General features: G+C 37.2%; 1 protein-coding gene across 3 annotated transcripts; it reads left to right on the top strand.

The window, feature by feature from the left end:
• The first annotated feature begins 907 nt into the window (after positions 1 to 907).
• Positions 908 to 22,777, top strand: FBXO30 (F-box protein 30). 3 transcript variants are annotated; one of them, XM_005211023.5, is made up of 4 exons: positions 908 to 1,037; positions 1,424 to 1,506; positions 9,681 to 11,730; positions 15,106 to 22,777. In XM_005211023.5, the coding sequence occupies exons 3-4, from the start codon at positions 9,697 to 9,699 to the stop codon at positions 15,307 to 15,309; spliced, it is 2,238 nt and encodes a 745-aa protein (XP_005211080.1). In that variant the 5' UTR covers positions 908 to 1,037; positions 1,424 to 1,506; positions 9,681 to 9,696; the 3' UTR covers positions 15,310 to 22,777. The 3 variants fall into 3 exon arrangements, with proteins under 3 accessions (XP_005211080.1, XP_005211079.1, NP_001192596.1); XM_005211022.5 differs by lacking the exon at positions 1,424 to 1,506; NM_001205667.1 differs by lacking the exons at positions 908 to 1,037; positions 1,424 to 1,506 and having other exon boundaries at positions 9,697 to 11,730; positions 15,106 to 16,042.
• Positions 22,778 to 24,366: the final 1,589 nt, after the last annotated feature.

Genomic DNA, 24,366 nt, shown 5'->3' with positions numbered 1-24,366 from the left:
GCAAGGAGATCCAACCAGTCCATCCTAAAGGAAATCAATCCAGAATATTCACTGGAAGGACTGATGCTGAAGCTGAAGTTCCAATACTTTGACCACTCGATGCAAAGAATTGACATTTGAAAAGACCTTGATGCTAGGAAAGATTGAAGGCAGAAGGTGCCGACAGGGGATGAGATGGTTGGATGGCCATCACCAACTCAATGGACATGAGTTTTAGTAAACTCCGGGAGTTAGTCATGGACAGGGAAGCCTTACGTGCTGCAGTCCATGAGGTCACAGAGTCGGGACACAAGTGGGTGACTGAACTGAACTGGGCCCTATATCACACAAGACTAGGGCACATTGGGTCAGCCGGCAGGAAGGCCTGCTCATCAAAGATTCAGTGACAGCTGCCGCATTTTCTAAATATGACGTAAGGGGAAGACTGCTGCACCCAGAATTAAGGTATTTGGGTTGCTTATCCTACAATTAAAAGTAGTCACTTTCAATTGGGTCTGTTTCCTGAATTCCAAAACTGCGTGCCTAGGATTCCGTTCAGGAATACAAGCTTCTAATATCGAACAGGATTCGGTAGACTTGCAGGGCAGAAGTCACGTGGAGTCCAGCTGGAACCACCCCCCCGCCGCAAGCTGAACGCGCGGAACCCAGCGAGTTCTGACTCCAGACCACACCCTCCTGCCACGTCCCTTCCGGGGAGGAGGGCGAGTGACAGTGGGAGCTCAGCGTGCGCGCCCCCGGCAGGCTCGGCGCGCGCGTCTCCGCCCGACTTGCCACAGATCCCGTCTGGGCTGGGTGGGCGGGGCACAGCGGAGAGGAGCGGAGCGGGGCGGGGCGCGCGGAGAGGACCGGCGCCCGGATAGGAGGCCGAGGAGGAGGAGTAGGGGAGAAAAGCCGGCGGCCCGGTGGGGCAGAGGGGCGAGCAGGAGGCCGGTTGCACGGGTGTGTGGGGCGCGGAGCGGCGCCGGGACAGCGGGGAGCAGCTGGGCACGGCGGCCGCGGCAGCCGGGATTTGGGCCGCGGTTCGGCCGGGCCGGCCGGTGAGTGTCGGGGGCAGTCTGCCCGGGAGGCTGGCGCGGCCCGGGCTGTGCCCGAGGGCAGAGGCGGCGGCCGAGCCGGAGGCGGCGTTGCGGCGGGCGGGCCCGGCCGGGCCTGGGGCGGAGTAAACACGGCCTCACAGGGATTCCGCGAGTCCCAGGCCGGGTCCTGGCGGCGAGAGGGCGGCGGCGGCTTGGCCTCTGCGCCCAGCCCGCTGCCCGGCCGGCCCTGGAGGCCGCCGGCAAATGGCGCCTCAGACCCCGCGGGCCGACCCCTCGGTGCCACCCGGGCTCGCGGGTCTGTGGGTGAGGGTAGGTGGGGAGAAGCCAGAGTTAAACTTAGGAAGCCCTAAGATCCTCGAAAACCCGGCTTCTCTTCCCTTTTGCAGATTAGAAACTTGCTTTGTTTGGGAACAGACGGGTGAAAGTAATGCTGAGAGGCATCGCAGACTGTCTCCACGGGATGAGTGAAGTTGGTAACTTTTCCATTCATGGAAGTGAGAGGATCTTAGTCTTAGCCTCAGTCCTTGTTTAAGAGGAATATCCTGATTTTATAGGTCTGAGGGATATGACCATTTCCAAGTTGTTTGTGTCCTGTCTCGTGGAAGTGCATTGCTGGGAAGGTAGCATAGCGTGCACGTTGAATTCAAAGTAATCTCCTTTGAGCGCGTTTTTTTACGCGTGTATTTAGAGAATAGAGCCAGAACAGCGTTTTGTTTATCATGGTTCTAGTACTCCATTCCCCGCTCTCCCTGTGTCTTGTTTTTCTTTCTGAGCCATGTCGTAAGTCTTGGATAAAAGATGCTTGGGAAGGAATTGACCTTTTATTCCATAATTACTTTGTTGACTCGGATCCAAGATGAAGTTATTTATGGGCATTCTGGTATCAGTGTAGATTAACTTAAAACTTTACATACAAAACCCCAAGCTTTCTAAGCTTTTAATTTCTGTTTGCTACATTTCAATCCATTTTTGTGTCCTTTAGAGTCCTAGAAATTCTATTAACAGATTTTGCATTTCCTCATACCTTTTAAGCTTTTCCAGAGTTGTTGACAGCCAAGAGGGAAGAGAGTAGCATAAAATGTAAGATGAGGGTTTTCCTAAGGGATCAGGTTTTCAGTTTACAGTTTTCGCTGAATCATGTTCTTTATGCTTAGTCACTGTTTCTTACTACAGAAGTTTAATCGGGGATAACATGATGTTTTGCTAACTTTTTAAGTTGCTCATTTGTTTTTATTTGGCATTTTAATGCGGTGACATAGCTCTTTTGTGTATGTGTGATTCTGGAATTGTTAGTGGGTGGAGTTTTGAGAGTGTTATCAGAGAACTGAAGTTTCCGATATAGGCAAACTTTTATGCATTCCAAGTGTACTAGGTATTTAATTTCAATCCAGTACTTTTGTATGGCTAGCATTGGAGACTTTTTTTTTTTTTTAATAAACAAAATGTCCTAATATGCTATTAAAGAAAAATAGTACATATTTTGGGATACTGTATATAGTTAGAGAGGTGCTTTAAGGTCACCAAAATAGGTCTTGTTTCATGTGTGTTTACTATTTGATAGGCTGTGTTACTAAAATGTGGCTTTTAATGGCATAAGCCTTATGCTATTTGGGGTGGTTTTGGTAACTCTTGTAACTAAGTTACCATGACTGCTTGTTTCATTAAAAGAAGTTAGCACATGCTTTGGAATGACATGGTATTTGTAGAATTTATTAATGTTCAAGTCTTCAGTCAAAAGGCTATAAAATATTATTTAATTTCAAATTTATTTTTGATGAAATAAGTGAGATTGGCTTTGGACTAGTGGTTTTTACACTATGGGTAGCTCAATAGTTAAATACAAGATAAGCATGCCTCAATTACAACCCAGTCTTTGGAAATCTTTTTCCAAAAAGGTTTGTCTTTTTTTTTTAAGAGTGGGTAATGTTAGCATTAGATCCTCATATGATTGTTTTTAATAAACTTTATAAGTATAAATGCCCTGATATAGAAATATATATATATAGATAAAGTTTTGTGCATGTGTGTGTGTCTGTTGTGTAAAGTGATCTGTCTTCTGAGCAATACTTGTTTGTGTCGTACTGGACACGCTAATAATTATAACCAACCTTTGTAGAGTACAAGGTGGTTTTCACAGTACAGTAATTACATCACGGTCACAAAGCTGAGTTCTTGGAAGCCCATTCCCCTGTTCCATGCTGCCCGTTGTAATAAGTTGAGTTCCACCATTCTGGTGGATTATTTTTATCTGAGTATCAACTCAAATAGGTTCTGGTATGAATATTAAATATTAATATTTGTTATTTTAATTTCTGATATAAGTCTGTAGTAATTTCTTTTGTTTATTTAGTGGAGAACAATTTCAAGTAGTTAGGATTTTCACTTTGAGATGTTACCTATGACCGTATTTAGAAATGCAAGATTTATGTTTTGATTATATCATAACTGGAAGGGTAAAAACTTGAAAACAAAATTCCACATAATTAGGTCATCATTCTATTAAAAAAAAAAGTCAGAACCAAAATTTAATAAAAGAATGTATACAGTGTAACCAGTTTAGCCATTTTGAACTCATCAGTAGGCCAGGTAGTTTGAGATGGGAGTTTAATGATCTTGGATTTTTCAGTCTTGGCTAGTCATCCCAGCCCCCCTTTTTATACCAATAAAGTAAAATATCCAATTGAGGTTATATTTTTATTATGGCCTTTCAAACTGAGTGCACCTATCAGTAAATCAGCAGCAATGTTTGTATTTATTGTGCAGTAGCACCTCTGACTATGCAGTAAGCATGGGACTTGCTCTGGAGGAGTTAAAACTGATTGCTAAATATGAAATTTCAGTCATAGACTTCCTGGTTAACTAATGAGCCAGTCTGTCTGTCTGTAGTTCCATTTCAGCCTTTCAGTGAAGCAACATTTTATTGTCTCAGTGGAATTTTTTTTTAATCTAATATCATTCAGTTTAGTCGCTCAGTCATGTCCGACTCTTTGCAATCCCATGGACTGCAGCACGCCAGGCTTCCCTGCCCATCACCAACTCCCAGAGCTTACTCAAACTCATATCCATCGAGTTGGTGATGCCATCCAACCGTCTCATCCTCTGTCATTCCCTTCTCCTCCTACCTTCAGTCTTGCCCAGCATCAGAGTCTTTTCCAATGAGTCAGTTCTTCACATCACGTGGCCAAAGTATTGGAACTTCAGCATCAGACCTTCCAATGAATATTCAGGACTGCTTTCCTTTAGGATGGACTGGGCTGATCTCCTTGCAGTCCAAGGGACTCTCAAGAGTCTTCTCCAACACCACAGTTCAAAAACATCAGTTCTTTGGTACTCAGCTTTCTTTACGGTCCAACTCTCGCATCCATACATGACTACTGGGAAAACCATAGCTTTAACTATACGGACCTTTGTCAGTAAAGGTCTAATATCATATTGTAATATTAAGGAAGTAGACTTATGACACTTCCTTTCCTCACCCTCTGCGTACTCAGTCACCTGCACACATGTGGAGACCTTGATTTCTGCTTTTCTTTTTGAATTGCATCCCTCTATAGTCAGTAAACTAACCAGACTGCAGGATTCATTAAAAAGTTAAAGAAAATATACAGTTAAACATTTCCTTCTGTGCCTTTTGTTATTATTTTTTAAACAATGGAAGATTGAAATTAATTTTCTTTATTTTTCCCTTTGATTTGCTTTTTTTGATGGACAGTTTAGCTTATTCCACATATAATGCCTGGAACATATGCCCTAGATGCTCAGTAAATATTTGAATACTTTTGACTTTTTGTAGAAGGTACAATGAAGTAATTTTTGATTTTGACTCAATCTGGTTGACTAATAATAGATTTATAAAGCATGTTTTTATGATGTATGTAGCTTTCCATGGATCAAGAATTGTTTTGGAATCCATTTGGTTATTTCTTGTACTATAATAATTTCACTCATATTAATAAACGAGGCTCTAATTAAGGCACAATCTTGAATACAAGGAACACTGGAGATCCCCTGGAGAAGGAAATGGAAACTCACTCCAGAATTCTTGCCTGGGAAATCCCATGGACAGAGGAGCGTGGCAGACTACAGTCCACGGGGTCATGAAAGAGTCAGGCATGACTTAGTGACTAAACAGCAAGAGCAACATGACTGGTATTACCAAGGAAAAATGCTGTGTGTGATGAACACATGAGTATATGGAATCTGTGTCTTACCTTGCCTTTGCGTATGTGGAAAAGTACCATTTAAGCTGATAAAGATTTGAGACAACAGGAAGGGGGGAGGAGAGAGAGAGAGTATGTGTGTGTGTGTCCGTATCTGTGTCTGTCTGTCTGTGAGTCAGAGGCAGACCTTAAGATCAGCCTGAGGCAGCAAGTTGTGTTGAATATTTGGATGACTTGATTTAGCATATTTTAAAATCAAGTTAATTTGCAGTTCTTTATTTATCTACGTATTGTAATGAATTTGGAAAAATAATTCTTTTTTGAAGGCAATATCTTTATGTCTAGAAATAGCCTTAAATAACAAGATCTCATTTCACTGTATGGGCAAATGCCATGTCTTAAAATTGTTTTTATGGATTACTTGTCAGCCACAGATTATGAGTTGGCCTAGAATTTCTGTTGGAGAAAATTGAAACTATTGTAAAGCATTTAATCATTTACAGTATTTTGCAGTCTAATGAAACTTTTTCCAGTCATTCAACTTTAAGTGTAAATAGATATGTTATTTGGAAGATTAAGATTCTGGTTTAGAGTTTTTTTAAAAAACTTAATATTGGGGAGTTTTAAATTAAGCTCATCTTGAGCTTGAAGCTCAGTTGTAACAATATGTTTTCTGCCGGACCTGCTGTGTCACTGTTCAACTGATAAATCAGGAATCAACATTTTAAACTTGTTTCATAGAATTCCTGAGCGATTGTGAAATACTTTTTGGAGGCATATTTAATTTGATAATAGCGATTTTGAAAGAGGATGGATCTGAAAGTTTTAAATTTTGAAAGAATACCTGAGAATACTCTTTGGGTATTGTCTAGTGCATTCTTAAAAATCTTATTTCTTAATATATTTAATTGTAAAATTGACTTAAACTTGATTGCTTCTTGGTATAACTGTTTTGTGTAAACAGCTCAGTTTACAAACAGTAAATTTGTACTGTTTTGTACATTTATATTGAGCATTACATATGTAAGTTTTTAAAAAAATAATTTAGTAAAACACTAATGTTCAAAGCAAAGTAATGTGCTATTATAATTAGAAAGGACCAAGAAGACTTTCTTGACCACAAGAGTGATTAAGTGCTGGGATAAACTACAAGCAAAGCAAAGTTGTGTAACCTCCATTCCTCAAATAACATCTTAAAATTGCATCACTGGTTACTGAAGTGCTGTCTTATTTTCTTAAACTTTTGTAAGTAAGCATATCTGTTTTTGTCCATATATATTGATCAGATATAGATTGCAGTCCTAGCTCTGCCACTTACTAGGTAGATGACCTTGGGTAAGTCACTTAGCCCTTCTGTACCTCAGTTTTCTCTGGGCTGTTACAAGGATTAAGTGACATTAACATGGTATATATTAATACCAAGAAGGATAGAGTACCTAGTTAATGTTCCTTTTTCCTTTAAGCCTACTTCAATAAATAATAAATGTTATGGACTTACCGCTGTGGATACTTGTTTTTATTATTTTTTTAAACATTTGTCCAAAGGAGGAATAGTGTGGAGGAGTCTATTTATTTTGAACCTTGAGAGCCTTCTACTTCAGCCTTTTAAAGTTGTTGCTGTTATGCATTAACTCAGTTGTTTGTAACAGTTGCTATTTTAAACACATCTGAATTAAGGGATGTTTTGAGATGTGTTCTGTCTGGTGTGGTCATGTGATGTGCATGTAACATAAAGTGTTCCTATTAGTTCTGAGAGCATTGGTCACTTCTGTTGGAACTGCTTGTATTTTTAGGTTTCTCTCTTAGTAACAGTCAAGTTTATAACCTTCAGCATGTGAGATGAACTCAGTCTAGTTGTTGCAAAATAAGAAAGCTGCAGCTGTTTTCACAATCTAATCATTCAGTAAAATTTGTCTTCTTATTAAAGTTTCTCTGCATAAGTTACAGATGTCATCAGTAGCCTGTCATTTGTTCTATTTTGACCCCTTTAGCAGTATATCTTTAATTTATAGGTCATTTCCTTGGCTTTAAATTTCATAGGGATAAACATTCAGAAGTATTCATAATTTGTAACTTTTAAAAACATTTTAAAATGTAGTTTTGTTGATAAATGTGTGCCTTGTTTTCTTCTGTCCCTGGCATCAGTACATACCATAATATCAACTCAGAACTTTGCTGCTTAATCAACAAAAACTCTGTCAAATAGCAAAAAAAAAAAAAACTTTTGCTATTTGAGTTTGAGGAAAATTAAGTCTGTCCTAGAGACAAAGAAATAGCTATCTGGGGAATAATTATTTTACATTAGCCACCTAGATGCAAGATTTGAATTTATGGAAAAAAATATTGAAAGAGCTAGCAATCTCGTATGCACTGAAGTGAAGAAAATAGGCTAAAAATTGGCTTCTTATCCAGGAAATTATTAATTTGGGGAATTTTGAGGTGAGTTACCTGTGCCATATGCAAGTGGAGGTATATAGTAAGTACGTAGCTGTAGAGATCTGAAGTTTGGACGAGGGATCTGGGCAGGAGGTACAGATAAGTTTTCAGCATATAAATGGCAATTGAAGCTTGTGAGAAATTGAGAGCACCCTGGGAGAATGTATAGATTGAACCAGAAAGAACATGGATCCTTGAAGAAGAGAAATATTTTAGAAGAAAAGATTAAGGAATAACCAGAAATAGGGGGAAAAGCAGGGAGAATGTATAGATTGAACCAGAAAGAACATGGATCCTTGAAGAAGAGAAATATTTTAGAAGAAAAGATTAAGGAATAACCAGAAATAGGGGGAAAAGCAGGGAAATGTGAGATCATAGAAACTAAAGAAAGATAGTAGTTCGGAAAGGAGGAGGAATTAGTCAACAAAGTGATGTAATGGCTAAAAAGATGAGGTCTGGAAAAAATGCCCTTTGAATTTAGCACTGGGAATCTTGATGCAGCGGTTTTAATGAGTGGTTGTAAAAATAAAGCCATGTTAGAGGGCTGAAGAGTACATGGGACGTTAACAGGCTTTGTTTATTTGTTGCTTTTCTTTTGAAAGCTTGAGTGAATAGGAACAACGTAGTAGCAAAAGCAAGATACTGCTTTATTACTTAGGGTTTAAAGAAGAAATAGTCTTCTAAGTTTTTGCTGCTAATAGGAACAAGCCATTAAAGAAGTTGAAGATTTACAGAAAAGAAGACATTGAATAGGCTTAGTAATTATAATTTAAATCGGTGTATTGTGGCATTGCTTTCTCTGTGTATAAAACTTTTCTTGATAAAAGCAGGGAAAACCATTAGTTATCTGTAATCCTTTCATGTTATTTTATGGCTGCTATTTATTTGCTTAAAATCCTCAGTGATTTCTAACTACTTGAAGTCTGAACGCTTTAGAATAACATACAGCACACTTTCCGTGATCTGTCTTATTCCTGTCTGGCCTCATCTCTCACAGGTACTTTGCATGTCACCTGTGAGCCAACAACACTGGGAGACTTGAGGGCCCCTCAGCATGTTTTGCCAGTTTTTGCGTTCTGTATTTGCATATGCTGTTACTTCAGCATTGAATACCCTTCTTCCTTTCTAACCCTACCCTCCTATGCTTAAGACTTCTCATCTTTCAAGACTGCTGTGAATTCTTCTCTACTCTCTTCTCGTATTGATTATTTTCTCTGTCGTGTTAATCATATTAAAAAGTGGCATGACTTTACTTTCATCTCTGATCTTGTGCTGTAGCTCCTTGAAAAGTGGCACTGTGTCTCCTAATCTTTATATTGCCATACCAAACACATGGTACATGGCAGTTAAGCAATAAATAAGTGTTGAGAATGGAAACCATGGCCCTCAGAAGTAAGTGATTTGCCCACTGTCACAGAACTGGAGCTAGAACTTATATTTTTTGGTTAAGTGCCCTCTATGTTTTATTAATAATAAGGCTTACTCTCTTGATTTGTTAGAGAATTTCTTAAGGCATATGTAGAAGGAGAGGTCAATAGCTGAAATCTGAATTTATGTATTTAGAAAGAATATAAAGAAAACTTCTAATCAGATTCTAGTTAAGTATTTTCATGAAATTTAGATTATTTTAGGAATATGATGAGGTCTGTGCAATGTGGGGTACATTATAATCAGTTTAATTAAGTAAAAAGATACAAGTGTTCTCTGAAATCTGGAAGTTAAATATGTATTAACTTGTTTTTGACATTAATTTATATACTAAACAATGTACTAGAATTTAAGTATTATATTTTGAAACGTTTGGCCTTTTGAGCAGATTGTTATGTGTTATGTAAAAATGAATTTTTGACTTCTTGAGTTGATTTCTTAAGTCGGTTCAAGATAGATCAATTATATGTAAAATAAACTCGTTAAATGTTTATTTTATATATTTCATTCCGTGTAAGCCAATATACCTTCATGATTTGATTTTTATTCTTAAAACATTGTTTTAAAAACCAACTGCTTTTTGCCTAACATCTTATTTCTTTTCCATCTCAATAACCAGAGCTGGACTGGCCATCATGGAGGAGGAGCTGCAGCATTCGCACTGCGTTAATTGTGTCAGTAGACGATGTATGACAAGACCAGAGCCTGGGATTTCCTGTGACTTGATTGGTTGTCCATTGGTTTGTGGAGCAGTTTTCCATGCATGTAAGGCTGATGAGCATCGACTTTTATGTCCATTTGAACGAGTGCCTTGCTTAAATAGTGACTTTGGATGTCCATTTACAATGGCTCGAAATAAAGTTGCTGAACATCTAGAAACGTGCCCTGCAAGTGTGGTGTGCTGTACCATGGAATGGAACCGATGGCCAGTTAGTTATGCAGACCGGAAATCATATGAAAATCTAAGCAGAGATGTTGATGAAGTGGCACAATTAGACATGGCCTTGGCCCTTCAAGACCAACGGATGCTCTTAGAATCTCTCAAAGTAGCCACCATGATGTCAAAAGCAACTGATAAAGTGTCAGAACCTAGAGAACAGATCTCAGTTAAACCAAGTGTCTCAGAAATACCACATACTAATGGTTTGGTGTCAGTTGATGAAGAATCTTATGGTGCACTTTATCAAGCTACTGTTGAAACAACCCGAAGTTTGGCTGCTGCTTTAGATATTCTGAATACTGCTACAAGAGACATTGGCATGCTAAGTACGAGTCTTTGTGCTTCCCTAAATGAAATGAATGAAGAGCAAAAAGCCAGGGAAGGCTTACAGAATAGAAACCAGAAAGACCAGGACCATCTTTATGAGGATGAGATGGGAGCAGTAGGTGGAATTGACCATAAGGACACGAGTCAGAATGCCCAGTTGGAACAAAATGGTTCAAGTGATTTATTATGTGACTTTAATGCCAGTTCTTATGGCACTTCTGCTCTTTGTAATGGCTTTCCTTTGGAAGATATATGTGCACAGGTCATTGAGCAGAACCAGGATTTACATACTGACTCAAAACAAAGTAACTTAACAAATGGAGAATGTGTAGCATCAGGTGGCTCTTCAGAACCTTCTAGTTCACTTTTAGTAGCAGCACAAGTTCGGGAAGTAATACCACCTAATGCTTTGCCTAATGGCACGGTTCAGCATATCCTCGTGCCAGATGATGATGAAGACTTGTGTTGGAAAAAAGTAGACTTAGGGGACCTACGGAATGTGGATGTCTTATCTTTCAGTCACCCTCCTTCATTCAAATTTCTTTCGAATTCATGTTGGTCTAAACCAAAGGAAGATAAAGCAGTAGATACATCAGATTTGGAAGTTGCGGAAGATCCAATGGGTCTCCAAGGAATAGATCTAATCACAGCAGCATTACTGTTTTGTCTAGGAGATTCTCCAGGTGGGAGGGGTATATCTGATAGTCGCATGGCTGATGTTTATCATGTTGACTTTGGGACTCAGACTTTTTCACTTCCATCTACCATTTTAGCTACAGATACAATGGTTGGGGAAATAGCTTCAGCTTCAGCTTGTGATCATGCCAACCCACAGCTTTCAAATCCAAGCCCTTTTCAGACACTGGGGCTGGACTTAGTATTGGAATGTGTCGCTAGGTACCAGCCCAAGCAGCGTCCAATGTTTACATTTGTTTGTGGACAATTATTTAGAAGAAAAGAATTTTCATCACATTTTAAGAACGTGCATGGTGACATTCATGCTGGACTCAATGGCTGGATGGAACAGAGGTGTCCTTTAGCATATTACGGTTGTACCTATTCACAGCGTAGATTTTGTCCATCAACACAAGGAGCAAAGATTATACATGACCACCATTTGCGGTCATTTGGAGTTCAGCCGTCTGTATCTACAGTGTTAGTAGAGCCTGCTAGAAACTGTGTGCTGGGTTTACATAGTGACCATCTAAGTAGTCTTCCTTTTGAAGTCCTGCAACATATTGCAGGATTTCTCGATGGCTTCAGCTTATGCCAGCTCTCATGTGTATCCAAGTTAATGAGGGATGTGTGTGGCAGTCTTCTCCAGTCTCGTGGAATGGTCATACTTCAGTGGGGGAAAAAGAAGTATCCAGAAGGAAATTCGTCATGGCAGATAAAAGAAAAGGTTGGTGTCATTTAATTGTATCAACCCCATATTTGACATATAATAGGCAGTTAATAATGTTGTTGCTGTGAAATTGATCATCCTTGTTGTGAAATTGCGTGCATGCATGCTAAGTTGCTTTAGTCATGTCCATCTCTTTGTGACCCTATGGACTGTAGCCCGCCAGGCTCCTCTGTCCATGGGATTCTTCAGGCAAGAGTACTGGAGTGGGTTACTGTGCCCTCCTCCAGGGGATCTTCTGACCCAGGGATCAAACCTGTGTCTCTTAATGTTTCCTGCACTGACACGCAGGTTCTTTACCACTAACGCCACCTGGGAAACCCATTGTGAAATTGACCATCCTTAAAAATAATTCAGTATGATGACAAACTTTTTTATAAAGATAATTAATAAAAATGTGAATACATTGTTAGAATTGTTAGTCATAATCACATATTTACTGCAGACATCCTAGAACTAGATTCTAATGTCATATGACAGAGGCCACTTGTAGTTCTTCAGTTGAGGGGTTCTGTTCCTACTTCTTCTGAAACAACTCCCTTTGCTTGAGTCCATATTAACCACCTTCTTTCTAATTTGGGCTCCATCTGAAACATTTGCACTGTAGGATGATGGAGGAATCAAGGAGAAGGTTTCTTTTTAATTGCTTGCAGTTGGCAGCTTCTGTACATTCTTAGCCCTTTCTTTCTTAGAATTTGGTTGTTACAAGTAAAACTTAAACAAGGAGACATGAAAAAAAAAAGTCTCCTACTAGCAGGTGACCAGTGGAGTATTTGGGGTATGTTGTTCAGTCCCTAAGTTGCATCTGACACATTGCAGCCCCATAGACTGCAGCAGGCCAGGCTTCCCTGTCCTTCACTATCTCCCAGGGTTTGCCCAAATTCATGTCCATTGAGTCTGTGATGCCATCCAACCATCTCATCCTCTGCTGCCCACTTCTCCTTTTGCCTTCAGTCTTTCCCAGCATCAGGATCTTTTCCAGTGAGTTGTCTCTTCACATCAAGTGGCCAAAGTATTGGGGCTTTGGCATCAGTCCTTCCAATGAGTATTCAGGGTTGATTTCCTTTAGGATTGACTAATTAGGTCTTCTTACAGTCAAAGGGACTCTTAAGAATCTTCTTCTGTATCACCACAGTTTGACAGTGTCAATTTGGGATATAGAAAACAAAATGGATGGATGTGGAGATGGCTTGCAGTGAAATAAAGGCAGTAGGATTTGTTGGTGGTGGTGGGGACTGTGGGTTTAGCACGGAACAAGGGTGTGTTGAAGATTGGAAGCTTGACCAGGAGATTTAGGCAGGTCTGGGAACAAAGCCTAGCTCCACCATTTTCCTTGTGTGATATCTTATTTTTGCCAGCTTCTGTTTGAGGCACTATCCAGTAGAAACTAGAAGGCATTACAACTGTCTTTGATTGAAAGTGTTTTTTCATTTTAGAGCATTTATAAAATGAAACTTTGATTTCATAAAGTACAAAAAACTTTAATAACCTTCATATTGGTTGAACAGGGGTCATATTTCTGGGTACTTTGTTTTTACCACCCTTAGGTTTTCTCTTATTTTTACTCATTGCTCCAGTTTTGTTTTGTTTTTTTTTCATTGCTCCAGTTTTTGAGAATTTTGCATCTGCTTCTGTGCTCTCCTGAAACTTTGACCAGTAACTGAGCACGTTAATTATTTTATGTAGAAAATTTTATAGTTGCTGTGTATATGTGAGCATGTGTTTGTCTTCATTTACTACATGATTTGGTGTATTTCTGCCGTTGGGCTGGGACACTCAGAGCATGGTCCCTTTTTGTCCTTGCCCACTAGTATTGATCTATGAGGTGAAATATTTTCTGAGGATTCTGTCACTACAGAAAATGTCATCTACTCGTGGAGTTTAAATTGCCATCATTTATACAGATTGCTTACATGTGTATATCCCTGGCCATTTTCTCCTCTGAATTCCAGGTCATTATATATAGGCACCTACTGGACATCTCCATTTGATTATCTTCAGTAAACTCAGCTTATCCAGCCTACTCCATTTCTCTACCCCTCTTAATCTCAGAAAGTTGCATTAGCATCTCTTAAGTGGCCTAAACTAGGAATTTGGGAGTTAAGGTTAGCCCCTTTCCCCCCTTTATTCCCTTCTCCTGGTATTCACACAGTTCTGCTGTCCCCCTTCTTGACGTCCCTCAGGTTCACTTCCCTTTTCTACTGCTGTTTCCCTGATTGGTCCTGCCTGCCGCTCTATTCTGGGTTACTATAGCAGCCACTTCCTTACTGGGCTTCTGTTTCCAACTGAGTCCCTCTCCAACATATTGCCTGTAGAAGACGTAGAGTGGTAAATAATTTCTTGAATACAGTTCTTACGCTGTAGTGCTTAAACACTTTTAAAATGTCTGTCCATTGCCCTGGGTTAGGGGCAGATTCCTTAATGAAACATTTAAGAGTTTTCATAATTTTGTCCTTAGTTGCCTCTTCAGTTTCCATTCCAGCCATGGAATTTACTAGTAGTTGTTGAATGTTTTCTTCTTGCTTTAAGGTGTTTGAGTACACTGTCCCTGAAACGTCCGTTTGAATGCTTGAAATGTGTAGATAGTGTGCACTTTTATTAGTTTATTTAATCTACTGTCCCTATTTATGGATTAAAAAAAACTGGTTAAGTAACTTGTCCTTGGATTCAGACCTGGGAACCTGTTTCTGGAGCTTGTGATCGTCATCTCCTTGGTATATCCTGCTTATTCTTCAGACCTTATCTTGTCAAGAAAGCCTTCTCCAAAAGTTCTTAGGTGCATTTTTTCCCAGAAATGCATTCTATAATGATATGGAATTAAGAACTGTTCATTTTACAAAAAGTTCTATAAAAATTTCCAAAAACATTGAAGTACTTGTATTCGTCAGTATTACTAAATGCCTTTACTATTTATACATAGTGAAGAGAAAGGTTCCTCTGCACAGTATCCTAGAGTGTTTTTTAGTATACTTCATATGGTGTAATGGACATTTTTTTGGAGAAAAAACACTTGTATTATCAATATCTCCTATATACATAGTCCTTTGGGTAGGATGAAAATCTAGTACAGTATATGTTATTTTAGGAAGTGACTCTAAATGTTCTATAGAAATTAAAACTTGCTTAATGAGCTAGGTTGGATATGATTTTTTAATGCTAAGTTTTTTTCTTTTTTGTTATTAGATTTCTTAAAGTCATAATGTCATAGAAGTTATCTTATAAATATTTAATAAAAAGATTTGTATCAAAACGAATTTTGTAGCAAGCCACCTGAAACTTATTTCTTATAACAGAAATGAATGTAGTTCGAGCAAGAAACATGTTTTAATTCTTATAAATTGGCTGGTTTAAATCTGAAGTAGAATTTTGTTCTAGGTATGGCGATTCAGTACTGCATTTTGTTCTGTCGATGAATGGAAGTTTGCTGACATCCTGAGCATGGCTGACCACCTGAAGAAGTGCAGTTACAACATTGTAGAGAAGCGGGAGGAAGCGATCCCACTGCCGTGTATGTGCGTGACACGAGAACTCACTAAAGAAGGACGTTCACTTCGCTCAGTTTTAAAACCTGTACTTTAAAAAGTCAAATTCCACTTGCACATACATGCAAGCTCCTAGTATAATTTCTTTGTAATATGTGACACCTTATTAATGTATTAAAGATTACAACTAGCTAAATTTATTGTCACTATGTATATAATGTTTTGAAGTGACATATATTTTTATAAAGTACTGATTAGTTGGGAAAAAGTTGCCTTAATATTTGAAATGTGTGAATTTTTTGGAACTTGCTGGACAGGGTGATTTAATTTTTGGCTACATAATTTTCAGAATTAGTATTTTTAATGGTGTGCATATTTTGGTTCTTACATTTTTTGCTTCTTAAACTAACAAGATCCTGACCAAACAATTTACTCCTCATTTTCTGTGGGTTACAACCCATGCATTCAAAAAGCAAAACTTTGATTCTGATTTTTACATCATAGGCTCTTCAGATAAAACATTCAGTTGCTTAAGCACTGCATAAAAACATTATAAAATTTTTATTTTCTAGTGTTCCCGTTACATAATTGTTGATATGGAAATGATCTGTAATGTAAACATAATATTTAAATCGTGAATGATGTTGATAATGCCATTTATCGTGTTTTAAAAATAATCCACAAAAATATTGTCTCCTTTTGTGTTTACACCTCTCATACAGAGAGTTACCATTTGCACCTTTTTTTGATTAGATGCCACATCCAAAGACTCATAGCAATATGTTACATGACAGGTTAAAGCAAAATCAAACCCAAAAAAAGCCTGTGAATTTAATTTGAAATTGTATATATTTGCTAGGAATTTGATATTTGGAGAGAAGAAAATACAGTCGACCCTTCATATCTGGATATCCATGGATTCAATCAAAGGATGGAAAATGTTTGGAAAAAAAAAATTCCATGAAATTCCAAAAAACACAACTTGAATTTGCCACTCATCTTCAACTATTTACATAGCACTTACATTATATTTGGGCTTTCCTGGTGGCTCAGACGGTAAAGTATCTGCCTGCAATGCAGGAGACATGGTTTGATCCATGGATCAGGAAGATCCCCTGGAGAAGGAAATGGCCACCCACTCCAGTATTCCTGCCTGAAGAATTCCATGGACAGAGGAGCCTGGCAAGCTACAGTACATGGGGTCGCAAAGAGTCAGACATGACTGAACAACTAACATTACACTACTACTACATTATATTTACAATTATTTACATGGTGTTTTCATTACATTCAGTTCAGTCGCTCAGTCTTGTCTGATTCTATGCGACCCTATAGACTGCAACGTGTGCCAGGCTTCCTGTCCATCACCAACTCCTGGAGCTTGCTAAAACTCATGTTCATCGAGTCGGTGATGCCATCTAACCATTTCATGCTCTGTCATCCCCTTCTCCTGCCTTCAGTCTTTGCATTAGGTACTATTAATAGTTTAGAGATGATATAAAGTGTATGGGAGGTGTGCATGGGTTATGTGCAGATACTGTGCCATTTTATATGAAGCAGTTGAACATCTGTGAATTTTGGTACTGCAGGGAGTCCTGGAACCAATCTTCTGCAGACACTGAGGGACAACTGACTGTATGCCCCATTTTAAGTTTGAGTTGGGCATGTTCTGTGAATAAATTTCAGATATTCACAGTGCAAAGGGCTTAACCTTTTTCAGAAGTGTTTAAAATTTTTGCCTTTTGGTGTTTATAAAAATCACAATTATGTTGTTTTAAGACATGTAAAAATGTGCCATTTGCTGTCCTTTTAAGATGACAATCATGAACTGCAGAGAAGCCTGTCTTGGTTGACAATCTCTTTAAAACATTTCCAGGTTAATATTCCATACACTTCTCTACCAAAAAAGTTAAGAATTGCACCTTTATGTAAAAATCAAAATTTAACAGAAATATCTTCAAGGACCTGTTCTTGAGGTATTTGATTATAGTTTTCAAATCGATTTATGCTATCATTAACCTGATATGGTCAGTTTAAAAAATGAATATATCAGTATTAAGAAATAAATGGCAAAGATGGGGACATGTACTTAAATAATTTAGGTAACTTCTGGCATTTGGTAGTCTGAAATGGTTACAAATTACATTGTTATATATAAAATTTCAAAACTCTGTTTTGTCTTCTCTTCCTACTTTTGTCCCTAAGAGTGCTCTATTGTTAACTAGATTCTTGATTCCCATATATGGCATTCGGGCTGGGAAGAGGCATTCTTTGGGCATTACAAAAGAATTCTGAATTGCTTAAAACCTGATTTGGTTGGATCAAGTCCTTATTACAGTTGAAAAATACAGCATTGAAGACTAATCAGTTGTTTTGCCTCACCTGTCATTTTAACTAGTAGAATACTTATTTCTCAGTACTTAAACTATCATTTTGAACTGTGAGATTTGAATTACATAAACAGTCTATTTCTGTGAAAAAGTCAGAAGTAAGATATCAAATACTGTAAAATATAATTCTGCCTCTTGAAGTTTTGCTGAAGAATATGTCTGGTTAGGATAGCACAAACATTAACTTTTTGTTTTATGGTTGTGCTTTTTAAAAATCCTTGTTCGTTTAAGTTTAGACTCCTTATTTTCACACTAGATCCAGAGATATTTACCATTTTTCACCTTTTATTTTCTTTTACACATCTTTGGCTGTTTTCTTTTTGTTTGTTATGCCACCATATTATTTTGTTAAAATGTTTTCTTTGTGTAGTATTTGTTCAAGTTCTAATAAAATTAATATTTTCCTTTATATGGCTCAGTAACTTGAAAAAAACCTACATTTAAAATATTCATCCTTGTTTGACAAAGTTGAGACACAGTCATACTGTTTCTATAGTGCGGTTTTCTGCATGTTATAGGAGTTGCTTGATGATTATCATTGCTCACCCATGTTTTAATGGTGAACATTATTACTATTTTTATTTAATACGGAAAACTCAATAGTTAGCTTTCTCTGCCCCTTCAGTGTCTTCTTTAAAGTAGCCCCACCTGGGGCTGTTGAATGGCTGAAGAGTTTCTGGCAATAGTATTTTTCTAAAACTTGTAGTGGGAACAATCTGTCTAGCCTTTTAAGCATGAAAAGGTTTGTGTGTTGGCCAAGTATGTTGTCATTTGAGGTCTTTATTGATTCCTTAGTCTTTGCTAGCCAGCAAGATAAAGGCAAGTATTAGGAAGGAAGGAAATACCTGAATTCACTTTTCTCCTCTGCCTTCATCCCCAGAACTGCCTATTAGCTTAATCTCAACCTTTCTTTTCCCCCTTCTCCCTCCGTCCTTGCCTCTTTCTCTCTCTCCCTCTCTTTCCCCCCTCTCTGTCCCTCTTTCCTTCTCTCTCCCTCACTCTAGCTTCTGAGGTTCACAGATCACTTAAGAGTAGTGTTTCCCAAAGTATGGTCCCTTGACCATCAGCATCACCTGGGAATTTGTTCAAAATGCAGATTTTTGGACCTTTTCACAGACTTACAGCATCTGAAACTCTGTGGTGGGAACCAGTAGTCTTGTAACAAAGGCCTCCCCAGAGGATTCTGATGCATGGTAACGTGAGAATTTAGAGGAAAGCCTGGGACATGCCCAGTTTTCTCGTGAGTAATACGTTGTTAGAACAGATACATGTGTGTATGTACCTACATGTATAGTCCCAAAATTAAGAGTAATAGTAATTTATTAGTATTACTTAAGTGATTAAATTTAATGATATATGTTGTCTTGATCTTACAGCCATATGACAAATATTAATACATTGGGTACCATGATTGTTGGACATTTTTTAAAAAGCTAGTATTTACTAGTATTTTAAATTTACTTATTACTAGTGTTTCACTAGTGTTTCTTCTGGTCGAAGTAAATTGCAGATTGTTTATTAGCACTAACAGTTAGCTTATCGTCATTCATTCTCTTGTTTAGTGATTGTAGACTCGTGAACATATTAGATTTCTAGGATAAATGGGGTAGATATAAAAAGATACTGGATTAAATTTGAAAAGAATTCTGTAGTAATTCTTTCAGTGCTATCAATAAGAGGTATTAAAGATTGGGTTTCTGATTTATCAGTAATACTGACTCTCTTTTGGTCTTTGACCCTGTGCTACATGTCCCAAGAATATTGTTACTATTATTAACTATCCTTTAACATTGAAGATTGGGATCCTTGCAGATTTGGTAGTTTATTCAACAACACTGCTAATAGATTTTTAATTTCTGGCAATTTGTATGTAGGTGTTGGTGTTTAGAAGCAAAACATGATTTCATGTTTTGCATCCCAGTCTAAAAAGACAGTTTATTTTTTAAATTTTCTAAGGGATAGTTTTGGAAACATTAAAAAATATATCATGCATGACACATCACACTGGAAAGTGATTAATTGGAACCTGTAGAGGTGAGTGTTAAGAATTACAGTAGAAAGAAATCCCTCATTCTTTCAAAAGGCTGGACAGAGCCTTCTGATGGAAATAATTTCTCTGATGTATATTTAGCTGGTTAACTAAATGTAGCTCTTTGCAGTTTTGACAAGCCTGTGAGGTCTTGGAAGCAAGAATGTGTAAGTCATGCCTTTAATCAGTTTATCAGTGACTCATCCATTGTGGTTAAAGTAATTCAGTGATATTTTTAAGATTTTGATATAAATCTGATTTCTGAACAAAAAAGTATAAGGTGTACAAAGTAAAGGCCAACTAGTAAAGTCCTTTTTAAGTAAAATAAAGGAAGAGGAAGAACAGTTTCCTTTAAAGTCATCTTTTACACTGTTTTTCCTTGATTTAAAAGCACTAAGTAAGTTCAAAAGGTAAGACCTTTCTTTTAAGTTAGCATTGTATGGATGAAAAAACCTAGGTACTGATGAGTGTATTAGAGTGAGAGCAATGTGTTCTGACACAGTTGTTTACAAATGCATAAAGAGAAGGGACATTCAGATGTAGGGAAATTATTTTGGAAAATATCGTTGCATAGAATATTTGATTCCTAACAAGTGTTTTAGAATGAGTTATTGGGTAATACCAAAAGGAAACAAAGTATTAATAGAAATCAAGTGCAGAATGCTGCTCTGAAAATCCTTTGCAAAAATATAGTCTTTTGCTGAGTTTTCAGGAGTATTTTGCTGCATCTGTGATTTGTAAAATTCTGTAAATGTATTGTCTATACATATATTTATTTGTATATGAAATCTCCATAAATCGGCCAAGTATATTTTAATAAACAACATGTTGAGATATACTAATGGAGATACATCTTGAAGTGCTGTTTTACCTTAGGACATTTCAAAACTGACGTTTTGTATTCAGAATGTTCGACATTCCAATGTGTTATGTGGGGAGTGATTTTAAATTAATTTAATAAACTACGTAGAAACGAGTTACATACAAGGATGATGCATGAACATGCTCTGTAGAAATACAATAAAATTCATTGATGAATCTCCTATTTTATAATTTTTTATTTTTGACATGCTGTACTGAAGCATCTTATTTACTATGAAGAAAAGCATTTTCTGAAGCAAACTGACAGCAGAAGTAATGGAAATCTGTTTCTTTTTCACTAACACCAGTAGAATTTTAAGCATCCCCCAATCGTATTATTAACCTGTTTGCTTGTAAATATGATAAGAAATGATCCTCCAGTACCTGAGTTGTAGTAGTGGTGTTTAATTGTTTGTTTGAAAGAAAGAAAACTGCATTTCTGTTGAACTCTTTTAAGACTAACTGACTAACCAGGTCAAATTGTCCTTTCTCAGTAAAAGCAAATTTATCAGGTTTAATTTTTCCCTTTTTCTAATACAAATTATTAGAATTTTTTACTCAGATCTTCAAACAGGTAAATAGGTAGATATATGTGTTGTTTCATCCTTGTGGTGGAGGAACTGACTAGAGTTAGATAGCTTTCTATACCCCTTCCAGTCAGAGAGTAACACTATTAAATTCTTATTCAGTGGTCTAATACAAGAACAGGAGCAATAATTTGTTCTCGTTCAAAAGATTAAAGTTGAAAAAAGAAGATCCTGCCTTTTGTTGTCCTAGATTTTTTTTTTTTCCCATTGAAGTCTTCTTTCCATATTAATTGCCATTGTTTCTTGTTTTATCCTATGACTTCAATTTTCTGATCAGGTGATCAAAAAACCCAGATTAAGCACATAGAGTTTTCAGAAACTTTTGCTGATCAGCCTATGTTTTGTCACTTGGTCAAGAAAGTTCAGATTTGATAAAGTAACTTAGTTTTTTTTAAAGTCTTCTTTTAAAGCTCACAAGTTTGTAGGGTTGAAGAATTATCAGTATTCAAGTTTCATCACATTATTTGATTAAAAGAAGTCAAGTCATAGAAATAGAAACAATAATGGGTTACTACATCTGTTCAAGAGTAAAATTACCCAGTGAATATTTAATTATGTCAACTGGATGTCTTTTATATCAACCAATAACTTTAAAAAGCTGTTAACCTATTAGAGATTTGAAATGAATAGTTTTGATTGCCTACAACATTCCAGTAGTCTAGGATTAAAAACTCTGACATATGAAATACGTTGCTTTAAATGATTACTAAATCAGTGGATATGAATTCTAAAGACTTTTATGCTGCATTTAAAGTGTTGAAGATGTATTGTTCATCGGAGCAGTGTTTAAGCACCAATCAATCCTGAAAACTTGAATTGCATTCTGAGAGGTAATTGCACTGACTTGTTAACTTACCTCAGATGTCATTTAGTTTCCAAAGTATCTTCTTTTCTTTCTGATTGACATAGTTTTCTTTATTTTAATTGCAAAAGGGTATGGTATTTCTTGAAAAACATGCTAAGCGAAAGAAGCTATACACAAAAGGCCCCATGTTGTAGGATTCAATTCCATTTATATGAAATAATCCAGAATAGGCAATTCCATTGAGAGAAATAAGATTAAGGGTTGTGCAGAGGGAATAGTAGGAAGTGACTGTCTGATTGGGTACTGGTTTCCTTTCAATAGTAAAAATATTCTAGGACAAAACATTGTGGATCACACAATGCTGTGAATGTACTGAATGCTACTAAATTGTTCATTTTTAAATGGTAAATTTATGTGTATTTTACCCCAGTGTTTTTAAAAAGAGGGAGTGTTTGCAAGTCATTACTAAAGCCAAAAAGTAAAGTGTTCTCAAGTGTGCATGCTCAAGCTGTGGTTTAGAATCAAATAACAGTGTTAGTAATGTAACACATTTATTCAGTTTAAAGTCCTGGTGAAATTCATGAATTCCATCACAGAAGTACTGCTGACAGCAGCAGAAATAAAATTGTAATTCATCTTAATTCTTCTTATATTTAAAGAACTGTTAACAGGGAGTATTGGCATCCATGTTCATTTTTCACCTTTTACATTTTCTATTGATTCTTTGCGGCACAAATCAATCACACTTTTTAAAGATCCGTATATAAAATCATGCTTTGAAAAAATGTGTATAATTTTCATGGTCATTTTTTATAGTTTTATATTTTGTGTTCCTTTTAAAGAGCAAATACACTGATGTATTAGATAAGACTAATAAATTGAACTGATGTGTATACATTTTGTATTTTGAATTGTCTTGTGGGAAAATACCTGAATCTTGGGATTAGTAGGGATTTTAATGATTTAATTTCTCACTTTGTGTTTGGAGAAATCGAACTGTTTGTCTGTGTTTGTTCATTAAACAAGAATTTCTTGAGTGCTGATGCCAGGCACTGTGTCGGCTGAATTCTGGAAGGTTATGACATGCCTCATGAATTAGTACTACCTGCTTCCTCCTCCTTCTCCTCCTATGACTACTGTGTATGTGGTAACTAAGCCAGATACACGGACAGGTGGATAAGTTCCAGAAAAGGAAAGACTTCAGGCACTTCTAAGTGTTCTTCATATATATCTTCCTCAAATTCGAAAGACATATTCTTTAGTACAGTAAAATACACATGATTCCAAAGAGTCTACTACTTGAGGAATGCATTTATTAACAGGTTTGTTTTCACGACTTTAGAAAGGAGGTATTTTTAGGTTACTTTAAGCCATTTACTTTCCATTGTGTTCTAAAGAGCTGACTCTGAAAAAGTGTTGATTAAAATTGATGTTAAAAAAGTTAAATTCACAAATAACTGTGCATCTCATGATTGGGGGTATATATGCCAACTAAGGCACAGGTGTGCTCCAACTTGAGCAATAAGTATAATTAAATGAGCTGAATAGACTGAAGCTGCCAGTATGATCTAAACTGTTAAGATAAATGGGGTAGACAAAAGGAGACTTACACCACAATAGGTCCACTTACACCCTGCAGTGAGGTCCACAGTCAAAGACTAGGAGGAAGGGAAATAATTGTGATAATTCATACTCAATTTGTTGTGATTTTTTACTTTCATGATTTATCAATTTTGTGATATTTCTACAATAGCTAGGACTTCTTATCAAAGAGGTTATTTGACCCAGATTTCCTTAATCATTACTTAATCATCATAATCTGTCTTCTTGTAGGCTACATTTCTGCACCATTTCTCAAACAGTTTATATCCTTTCACATCTCTGAGCCTTTACATATGCTTCTTTTGCCTACAATGAAAAGGGAAATTGTTAGTTGCTCGGTGTGTCTGGCTCTCTGACTCTTTGTGACCCCATGGACTCTATCCATAGAATTCTCCATTCCTTTCTCCAGAGGATCTTCCTGACCTAGGGATTGAACCCAGGTCTCCTGCACTGCAGGTAGATTTCTTTACTGTCTGAGACACCAAGGAAGTCTTGCCTAGGATGGCCTCCAAATTTTTTCGTAAACTTCAGATGCTTGGTAAGGATCCAGTTCTGATATCACCTGCTTTTTCATAGACCATCCCAAGCCAATGAGTTGCCCTCATCTATGTTCTCATCCACTTTTTAAAAAAATTGTATCTTTTTTTTCAGTATTCATTACACTGCACTGTCATTTGCTGATATCTACCCTCTAGGCAGAAACCATGTCTTAATTAGCTTTGAATCCCTGTGCCTAGCAGAAGGCCTTACACAAGGCATTCAGTAGTTGTCTGCTAAACTAATCATGAAAAACAATTGAATATTTTTAATGCTATTTCAGTTAGCTGTTAGTGGTAAAGAATCTGCCTTCCAATGCAGGAGACTCAAGAGACACAGATTC

The sequence above is a fragment of the Bos taurus genome, chromosome 9, assembly GCF_002263795.3.
Source record: "Bos taurus isolate L1 Dominette 01449 registration number 42190680 breed Hereford chromosome 9, ARS-UCD2.0, whole genome shotgun sequence".
NCBI classification, from domain to species: Eukaryota; Metazoa; Chordata; class Mammalia; order Artiodactyla; family Bovidae; genus Bos; species Bos taurus.
Note: the sequence above shows the minus strand (reverse complement) of the source record. Positions and strands in the feature narration are given on the sequence as shown.